Source organism: Oncorhynchus kisutch, unplaced genomic scaffold (assembly GCF_002021735.2).
Source record: "Oncorhynchus kisutch isolate 150728-3 unplaced genomic scaffold, Okis_V2 scaffold2303, whole genome shotgun sequence".
NCBI lineage: Eukaryota > Metazoa > Chordata > Actinopteri > Salmoniformes > Salmonidae > Oncorhynchus > Oncorhynchus kisutch.
The window spans coordinates 1-10,609 of NW_022264248.1; the positions used below are offsets into that span (position 1 = coordinate 1).

General features: G+C 43.2%; 1 protein-coding gene across 1 annotated transcript; it reads left to right on the top strand.

Annotated features, from left to right (window-relative positions):
• Nucleotides 1-2,911: 2,911 nt before the first annotated feature.
• Nucleotides 2,912-4,497, top strand: LOC116352955 (matrin-3-like). Its single transcript, XM_031819592.1, has 3 exons — nt 2,912-3,085; nt 3,282-3,403; nt 3,762-4,497. The coding sequence occupies exons 1-3, from the start codon at nt 3,019-3,021 to the stop codon at nt 3,795-3,797; spliced, it is 225 nt and encodes a 74-aa protein (XP_031675452.1). The 5' UTR covers nt 2,912-3,018; the 3' UTR covers nt 3,798-4,497.
• Nucleotides 4,498-10,609: the final 6,112 nt, after the last annotated feature.

Below are 10,609 nucleotides of genomic sequence, written 5' to 3' on the forward strand. Positions count from 1 at the left end.
TTCCAGAAGTTAACACTGGCTAACTCTATGACATTAAAATGCCAATTTCTTTTGGTTAACCTGACTGTGCAATCCAGACTCATCAGCCAGGAAATGTATAACTTGATCGCACTATTAAAAGCATCTAGACATTATCTCACGTTTCTTTTAGACTAACATTTAGGTTTCAACAGTAGAGATTGTTTAAACGTTGCCGTCTCTGACATTTGCACATTGTTTCAAACATTCAATCCGATCTCCAGCTTTCCCATAGTAATGAACGTCAGGAAACATGGACGATAGAGGCAGGCAGTGTTTCTCAGCCAGTCGAATTCATGAATCAGTGGCATCACTTTTATGGATATAAACTTGGGGAAAAAAGAAAAGACCCCTTTTTCAGGAACATGTTTGAGTTAAAAAATAAAAATCCAAATAACTTCACAGATTTTCATTGTATAGGGTTTAAACACTGTTTCCCATGCTTGTTCATTGAACCATAAACAATTCATGGGACCTGCACCTGTGGAACGGTCATTAAGATTATGAACAGTTTACAGACGGTAGGCAATTAAGGTCACAGTTTTGACACTTTTAGGACACTGAAGAGGCCTTTCTACTGACTTTGAAAAACGCCAAAGAAAGATGCCCAGGGTCCCCTGCTCATCTACGTGAACGTGCCTTAGTCATGCTGCAAGGAGACATGAGGACTGCAGACGTTGCCAGGGAAATACATTGCAATGTACTGTGAGACACCTAAGACTGTGTTACAGTTGAGACAGGACGGACAAGCTGACAGCTGATCGTCCTCGTAGTGGCATAACACGTGTAACAAACACCTGCCACAGGATCTGTACATCCGAACTTTAAAAAAAATATATATATATATATCTCACCTTTATTTAACCAGGTAGGCCAGTTGAGAACAAGTTCTCATTTACAACTGTGACCTGGCCAAGAGTAATAGATGTGCAGATGATGATGTGCAGATGATGATGTGCAAGTAGACTTGCTTGGGTGCAAAAGAGCAAAAAAATATATATATCACACCTGCACCTGCAGGACGGGTACAGGATGGCAACAACAACTGCCCGAGTTAGGCACAATCCCTCAGTGCTCAGACTGTCCGCAATAGGCTGAACTGAGGGCTTGATTTTTAGAGGTGGAGGGTCCGTCATGGTCTGGGGCGGTGTGTCACCGCATCATCGGACTGAGCTTGTTGTCATTGCAGGCAATCTCAACGCTGTGTGTTACGTCATGGTCTGGGGCGGTGTGTCACAGCATCATCGGGACTGAGCTTGTTGTCATTGCAGGCAATCTCAACGCTGTGTGTTACAGGGAAGACATCCTCCTCCCTCATGTGGTACCCTTTCTGCAGGCTCATCCTGGCATGACCCTCCAGCATGACAATGCCACCAGTCATCCTGCTCGTTCGGTGTGTAATTTCCTGAAAGAATGAAGGATTGTCAGTGTTCTGCCATGGTCAGCGAAGAGCCCGGATCTCAATCCCATTGAGCATGTCTGGGACCCTGTTGGATCGGAGGTTGAGGGCTAGGGGTAACATCTCACAGCAAGAACTGGCAAATCTGGTGCAGTCTGAGGAGGAGATGCAGCTTGTGGCCACACCAGATACTGAGTGTTGCTTTTAGATTTTGACACCCCCCCCCCCCCCCTTTACACATGTTAGGTTTGCTGAAAATATACGCAGTTGACAGTGAGGGACGTTTATTTTTTTTTGCTGAGTTTATATACACAGAAATGTCATTGAGAAAAGTGCAACTAGCTGCAATTTGTTTCGTTTTGACATCTTTCCAGCTCAAGTTTTAAGTGATTGTGTTAGCTGTGTTGTTGGCTAGCTCCCCTAAACAACAGTGCCCTGAAGAGTGAAGCCATTTTATTTTATTTAATAAGAAATATAGTGTTGGTATTCCAGATTCCATATGTTTCATTAAGTGAATGCCAGAGAAGCCTGTGTTGAGGATATATTGGCACGGGTGGTGTTAGGCCTGTGTCAAACACCGGCTTGAGGGCATTATAACCTTTTATAAAACAGGTTACCAACATATTCAAATAATAATTTACATATTTAATTAACGTTATTTTGATGAATTTATTCATACTAATTTTCATTCTTCCAAAACATATAGTCCCAACAGAAATCTGGGGTTTCTACCCAAGCCGGTTGGTCGTTCATTCTATCAGTTGCCAGAGATGCGATCCAGTCGTTCAGTCTATTTGTTCTATGGACACAACCCAGTTGTTCGCTCTAAAATGTTCCATTGCCATACTGGCTGGCAACGTTCTTCGCCATAGGTGGCTAGCTAGCAAACAAGGAAAAACTTAGACACGTCAAAAAGTGCAACCAGAAAAACAGCTGCAGTGACATTTTATTTGGATACATTGATAACAATGAGCTAATGAGGTGCAATTTCACCTGGCATAGAAAATATGTTACAGTAATGTTTGTCATTTCATTTTCCCACTCTACCAAAACTGAACCGTGGCCCCAACACCGCAATACGTACCTAACCGTGGGTTTGGTGAACCGTTACTGCCCTAGTATGTAGATCAATGGTGGCTATGGTAACCACTATACGGCTAGATGATAAAATGTGTTCGGGGTGAACTCGGCCAAATCAATGGTGGTATCAAGCTCATGTTAACCTGGTTACCAGTCTGTTTTGTGTTATGCCACTCCTCCTCATCGCAAACATGGCAGGATGGCACAAAAAGCTGGGTTCTTTGAGAAGTTGTAGAAAAATATGGTTGGTTGACGGCCTGAAACTACGTCAGTTGGATTGTTTTTAAGGTGTCTGATTTTTTTATATTTTGAAATAATGCTTTAAAGACTTGAATTATAATTTTTTTCCTTCCTTGTAAGGACATTCTGGTGACCTGTCAGGTCTAGGAAAACTCAAACAGAACAGTTAAGGTCTCAGTGATGACCCTGCCCCTTCCTCCATCTTCTCTTTCATCTCAGTGGTGTCTAAGCGAAGGAGGACATCTCAGGAGGAGAGAGAGGAGGAGACGGTGAGGAGGAAGATGAAGATGGAACCCCTCTTTTATAAAGACTACAGCATCCCTCCCTTCAACCCTGACAGCCCTGTCGGTGAGACTTAAATGCTGCTGTGTTTGACAATGAACTAGTTGTTGAAATTGATTAGGGTAGCTCTAATGATACATTTGTCAAGCTTATCGATTGTTAGAATAGTGTGTGTGTGTTTACATAGGTCCCATAGTGTAATCACATGTCGTTTGTTTATGTTAAAATAGGTTTTGTTTCTGGTCTGTTTGATCACTATCAGGCATGGAGTTTCTGGTCCCCAAGTCAGGCTTCTTCTGCAAGGTGTGTTCTAAGTTCTATAGCGGAACTGACGAGGCTGAGAAGAACCACTGCAAGACCCTCAAACACCATCAGAACCTGGAGGTGAGAACCCAAAACAACCAATCAGCAACAACACTGACGGAATAACGTTTTGACAATCAGGGAAGGGGTCAATTCCATTGAGTAAATTCCTTTGGCAAAACAAATTTGGAATTTCAGTTTGCTTCCTGAATTGAAACGGTTTTATTGCTTTTATTGTCCCGGTGTTACGTGTTTGATAATTAATACATTGATACTCAGGAGTGGGGAGGAGATGAAGGAATGTGTCCGGTCATGGAAACCATCAGCTTAAGATTGGCAGCAGTGACGGTGTCTCATGGAACCCATATGTTCCACATAGAATCAACATGATCTAGTAAGTAAGATACTCACTCATGATTTTCTTTTTATTCTTCTACAGAAATCCCTGGAGAAGTGGAGAGTGAAGAAAGACTGACTCCGTGATGAGCTGAAGAGTTAAATATTGACTGTCTGTGTCCCAACCACGGACTGGTTCATTCCTGTCTTAACTCTTTTCCCACTTCCTTGTTTTTGTTTTTCTTCCCCATGGGTCCAATCTCACTCTCTCTCTCTCTCGCTCTCTCTCACACACACACACTCACAACTATAACTGTTTCTATGTTAGTTATTTTCCCATGATATAGAAGAGGAGTGACTCAATAGAGAGTAATTAAATTAGAAACCCGTGTACAATGAAAATAAAGTGTTTTATTCAATCGCCGTGTCTTTGTTTTGAAATTGAAACCATCCTTTGAAGACATGTTTACCAGAGTCACCTTTTACCCTTATTCAATACATCTTTATTCATCCCCACCAGGGCAATTCTGTCTATATACTTACGCATTATCCTGATTTGAATACTGTTAATTCAGCAGTGTGGTGTCCATGCACACAAAGGGAAATGTACTGATTTCCATGTTCAAGTCATGCATGGACCATTAGCTTCCCCTAGCTAGCCACTGTGCTAAAACGGCTAACCTCCTGTTACCATGGAAATATATTAGACTTGGCTTTAGTTAAGGTATCGCGCTCTTTTATATACTGTAGCTATTTCAAATACATTCCAATGACTCACTACTTCACTGCAACAGTTGATTTCTGTAAAAGAGAATTCTGTCAACATAAATAAATTAAAACAAACAAAACATGTTTTTTTATTGTTTCTGATCACTGACAACAATGAGACAGAGTGGGAGGAGATCGGAGAACTGGCACTGTGGTGCCAGGACAACAACCTCTCTCAATGTGAGAAGACAAAGGAGCTGATAGTGGACCATAAGAAAAGGAGGGACGGACAGGCACCCATTAACATCGACGGGTCTGAAGTGGAGCAGGTCGAGAGTTTCAAATTCCTTGGTGTCCACGTCACCAACAAACTAACATGGTCCAAACACACCATGACAGTTGTGAACCCTCAGGGAACTGAAAAGATTTGGCATGGGGTCCACAGAAAATAATACAGCTGCACCATCGAGAGCATCCAGACAGGTTGAATTGCCTGATAGTGATCAAACAGACCAGTACATCACTGGGACCAAGCTTCCTGCTCCAGGACCTATATACAGTTGAAGTCAGAAGTTTACATACACCTTAGCCAAATACATTTAAACTCAGTTTTTCACAGTTCCTGACATTTATTCCTAGTAAAAATTCCCTGTCTTAGTTCAGTTATGATCACCACTTTATTTTAAGTATGTGAGATGTCAGAATAATAGATTATTTCTGCTTTTATTTCTTTCATCACATTCCCAGTGGGTCAGAAGTTTATATACACTCGATTAGTATTTGGTAGCATTGCCTTTAAATTGTTTAATTTGGGTCAAATGTTTTGGGTATTCTTCCACAAGCTTCCCACATTAAGTTGTGTGAATTTTGACCCACTCCTGACAGCTGGTGTAACTGAGTCAGGTTGTAGGCCTCCTTGATCACACACGCTTTTTCAGTTCTGCCCACACATTTTCCACACAAAGTAATTTGACTTTGTTGTCCTTAAGACATTTTGCCACAACTTTGGAAGTATGCTTGGCGTCATTGTACATTTGGAAGACCCATTTGTGACCAAGCTTCAACTTCCTGACTGATGTCTTGAGATGTTGCTTCAATATATCCACATCATTTCCCCCAAAGCACAAACATCCCTGGGTCGCTCGTGTTTTCAGGTCGCTGCAGCTAGCGACTGGAACGAGCTGCAACAAACACTCAAACTGGACAGTTTTATCTCAATCTCTTCATTCAAAGACTCAATCATGGACACTCTTACTGACAGTTGTGGCTGCTTTGTGTGATGTATTGTTGTCTCTACCTTCTTGCCCATTGTGCTGTTGTCTGTGCCCAATAATGTTTGTACCATGTTGCTACCATGTTTTGTTGCTACCATGCTGTGTTGTCATGTGCTGCTGCTTTGCTATATTGTTGTCTTTAGGTCTCTCTTTATATAGTGTTGTCTCTCTTGTTGTGATGTGTTTTGTCCTATTTTTTTTATTTTAATCCCAGCCCCCGTCCCCGCAGGAGGTCTTAACTGACTTGCCTAGTTAAATAGGTTAAATTATTTTAAAAAAAAAATATTTTTTAAGTAGGTGACCTCTATCAAGACACCCATGTCGACTGTATTCCCACTGTGAAGAGGAGCAATGCTGCAGCAACATCAGTTTCTACTTCTACTACTTTGTCATGTTCCATATTTGAAAGGAGACATCCCTCAGTTATAGAAGATGGTTGTCATATACTGTGCTTTGATCAATATGAATGATTCTGTTGTGCCATTTCAATAGAGAGCACCTTCACCTTGTCAAGAAAAAAGGGCCCCATTAAACCTTATGAATATGTTAAATGTATACTGAACAACAATATGCAACTATTTTAAATATTTTACTGAGTTACAGCTCACAAGGAAATTGGTCAATTGAAATTATTTCATTAGGCCCTAAGCTGGGAATGCAGTGATACTGTATGTACAGTGGGGCAAAAAAGTAGTTCTCCCACTTAAAAAGATGAGAGAGGCCTGTAATTTTCATCATAGGTACACTTCAACTATGACAGACAAAACGAGAAAAAAAATGCAGAAAATCACATTGGTAGGATTTTTGATGAATTTATTTGCAAATTATGGTGGAAAATAAGTATTTGGTCAATAACAAAAGTTTATCTCAATACTTTGTTATATACCCTTTGTTGGCAATGACAGAGGTCAAATGGTTTCTGTAAGTCTTCACAAGGTTTTCACACACTGTTGCTGGTATTTTGGCCCATTCCTCCATGCAGATCTCCTCTTGAGCAGTGATGTTTTGGGGCTGTTGCTGGGCAACACGGACTTTCAACTCCCTCCAAAGATTTTCTATGGGGTTGAGATCTGGAGACTGGCTAGGCCACTCCAGGACCTTGAAATGCTTCTTACGAAGCCACTCCTTCGTTGCCCGGGCGGTGTGTTTGGGATCATTGTCATGCTGAAAGACCCAGCCACGTTTCGTCTTCAATGCCCTTGCTGATGGAAGGAGGTTTTCACTCAAAATCTCACGATACATGGCCCCATTCATTCTTTCCTTTACACGGATCAGTCGTCCTGGTCCCTTTGCAGAAAACCAGCCCCAAAGCATGATGTTTCCACCCCCATGCTCCACAGTAGGTATGGTGTTCTTTGGATGCAACTCAGCATTCTTTGTCCTCCAAACACGACGAGTTGAGTTTTTACCAAAAAGTTATATTTTGGTTTCATCTGACCATATGACATTCTCCCAATCTTCTTCTGGATCATCCAAATGCTCTCTAGCAAACTTCAGACAGGCCTGGACATGTTCAGGATTAAGCAGGGGGACACGTCTGGCACTGCATGATTTGAGTCCCTGGCGGTGTAGTGTGTTACTGATGGTAGACTTTGTTACTTTGGTCCCAGCTCTCTGCAGGTCATTCACTAGGTCCCCCCGTGTGGACAAGAAGTACACAACCTTTACCACACGATTGGACTTTTATGAGTACAATTTGCATGCTACAAGGTCTGTGTAACAGCCTGGCCTCTTTCATGAGAATGATGTTAAGTATATTTGGGGACCTAAATTTCTCAAATCTCTTTTGTTACCTAGATGACTTGTTGGTCTTTGCACCCACCGAGGAACAGGCTTTACAGCGACTTGAAGTTGTGTTTAGCCACCTAAGAGCAAACAATCTCAAACTAGCACCCAAGAAATGTCACTTCCTACGAAGTACAGTGAAATTCCTCGGACATATCATTAAAGAGGACGGTGTGTCAGTGGATCCTGAGAAGGTGGAGGCCATTGACGGATGCACTCCCTCTGCTCGGGGGCTGAAATCCTTCTTGGGTATGGTATATTACCAGTACTTCATTCCTGACTGTTACACCATAGTCAGACCTTTGTTTGCACTCACTGGGGGTCAAAAGAGAAGAGGAAGAGATGGGAAGAAGGGCAACAGTGGGATTTTCCGTAAGCTGACGCTATCGGATTGGACTGAGGAGTGTGCCGTTGTATTCCAGAATCTGGAGGATGGTCTTTTGAATTGTGTTGTGCTTGCTCACCCTGATTTCGAGAGGCCGTTCAATCTCTTCACTGATGTTTCTTTGGATGGTCTCAGGGCTGTACTTTGTCAAGTGCCTGAAGGTGAAGATAAAGCAAGGCCCATAGCATTCACGAGCAAGACCCTGAGTAAGTCGCAGGAAGGTATCCGGCACACAGACTTGAATTTCTAGCACTGAAATGGAGTGTGTGTGAGAAATTCACTGTCTGGACAGATAGTAACCCGTTAACGTACATCATGACAAAACCCAAGCTGGACGCTTGCGAGCAAAGACGGGTTGCCAAGCTGGCACTGTACAACTTTGATTTGAAGCGTATCCCAGGCAGCAAGAATACAGTAGCAGATGCACTGAACTGCGACCCCTTAGCAGTGACTGTCGCGCAGAGACTGATGAGGGTGTCCTGCCTTGCACTTCTGTCTGAGGCTGTTGGGACGTTGAATGCCTTCCGTTGGGCTTCTTATTCCCAGGATATAACCTCCTTGACCACTGCTGAAGTGAAGGCCATATGTCAGCTCCATATCGACTGGGAATGTTCAACGGGGATGTAAGCAATCCAGCTTGGTTCCAACACCCAACAGCTGCTTTCTCCTGGTATTGACACTTCGCCTGAACTCTCGCACGAGGAACTTCGAGATCTTCAGCTGCAAGACTCTGTGACTTCCAAGGTCATCCCTTTCGTCTTCAATAAGAAACGGCCCACCAGAAGAGATCGATACAATGTTTCTTCTAAAGTGTTGTTGCTGATGAAACAGTGGGATCGCTTGATTCTAAGAGAGGGAGTTCTGTACCGTGTCATTAAGGAGAGTCACACAAACCGGAGACTGTTCCAGTATATCTTGCCAGAGGTGTTGAGACTCAAAGCGATGACTTGCATTCACGACCTTGCAGGACATCAAGGCCAAGCTAGAACTCTAGACCTGGCCAGACAGAGGTTTTTCTGGCCTGCAATGAAGAGAGGCATCAAGGAGTATGTGCGCTGCTGCCAGAGATGCGTTCTAGCAAAGACTCCAGAGCCAGTGGCTAGAGCCCCGTTAGAGAGCATCAAAACCTGCTCTCCCATGGAGTTGGTGTGTTTGGATTTTTGGACAGTGGAAGACAGTAAGAAGAACTCAGTTGATGTTCTGGTGGTGACCACTTCACTAAACTTGCCCATGCATGGCCATGCAGAAACCAGACAGCCAAGCAAGTAGCTCGTAAACTGTGGGATCATGTCTTCTGTGTCTACGGATTTGCTTCAAATATCCATACTGATCAGGGCGCAAATTTAGAGAGCGAGCTAATAGCAGAACTGCTATGTCCAAAAGTCAAGAACCACGGCATATCACCCAATGGGGAATGGAGAAACTGAAAGTTTCAACAGGACTTTAGGTAGCATGCTCAGGAGTCTTCCCTTAAAAACCAAAGAACATTGGCCTGAACAAATCCAGCCATTCTTTCTCATGTTTGGTAGGGTCCCTCGGCTACCAGTGGATGTGATGTTCCGCAATGTTTTGGACGACTCCAGTGTTGTGGATTGCAACAAGTATGTCAAAACTCTGATCACTGTCCTGAAGGAAGCTATGAGTGTTGCCCAAAGGCACACTGACAAGCAACAGAGACGACAAGGTCGGGATTATGACAAGCGGGTTAAAGGCATCAGTTTGTCCATTGGGGATCGTGTCCTCATCGCCAACCAGGGTGAAAGGGGCTGCCGCAAATTGGCTGACAAGTGGAACCCCGAGATTTTCACAGTGACTTCAGTCAATCCACAAACCCACACTTACATAATCCAAGACCGTTACAGCAGAGAGAAAGTGGTTCACAGGAATCTACTGCTGCAGGTGAATTTCCTGCCATTTGAAATTGATGATTCAGTGCACTTCAATGACAGTGATGCTGCGGGACCATCAATAAATGTAGCTGCAGGAGAGGCCACCCACTCCGGCGATGGACTGGACAGGGAAGACATGGAGGACTCTGGGGTGGAAAGTGCATCCTGGCTGGCGGAGGATTCAAGCGATTACTCCGAGCTCTGGACATCGGATGGAAAGTCAGAGCCAGAAGAACCTTGTTTGCTTGAGGAAAAATACATGGGAAGCACCTCTGAGATCCTGGAGCTGATTCCTTCAACCCCTCCTCTGATCAATGATCTAAGGCCAGAGCCACTGTTAGTCACCATGGCCAATAGCCCAGTGGCAGGTTGCACAAGGGCGGGGAGGGTAGTTAAACCAGTCAAGAGACTAATTGAGTCAATCCACCAGAAGGTGCAAGTTTAACATAGTACAGAGATATAATTTAGTACAGAATAACAATTTTTTTAAGGCTAAGAAGGTAGGTATAGTGTAAGATGCACTATACGTCTAGGGGCAGTTGAAGGCCTGACCAACTTTCACTTGACCCGAACCCTATGGGTAGCTTTGAGCTGTATTCAGAATTAAGCCTTGAGCTTGGTAGATCATTTTGTTCAGTTTTACAAGGTTGGTGAAATTCAAGAGGGGTGAATGTAACAGTTGTTAAAGTACTGTGTGAATTTCACCAGGTAGGGGAGTGTGTACTTATGTTTTGCCCTGCAAAACTATCAGAGGTAGGCACGCCTTTTCTGTCTTCTTCAGAAAAGTTAGATTATTTTAAGCACGGTCATACACAGTGTTTTGTTCATGAATAATGTTGTATATTTAGAGGTCACTCGTAAGTGGATGGTATTGTTAAGATGCACTTGTAACTGTACTTTTTAGGAGGAT

What these genes read in the sequence shown, in the direction of transcription:
- LOC116352955 (XM_031819592.1), top strand. Translation starts at nt 3,019, where the DNA reads ATGAAGATGGAACCCCTCTTTTATAAAGACTACAGCATCCCTCCCTTC. An exon ending in CAACCCTGACAGCCCTGTCG is followed by an intron (nt 3,086 to 3,281) that starts GTGAGACTTAAA and finishes GATCACTATCAG; the next exon opens with GCATGGAGTTTCTGGTCCCC. An exon ending in AACACCATCAGAACCTGGAG is followed by an intron (nt 3,404 to 3,761) that starts GTGAGAACCCAA and finishes ATTCTTCTACAG; the next exon opens with AAATCCCTGGAGAAGTGGAG.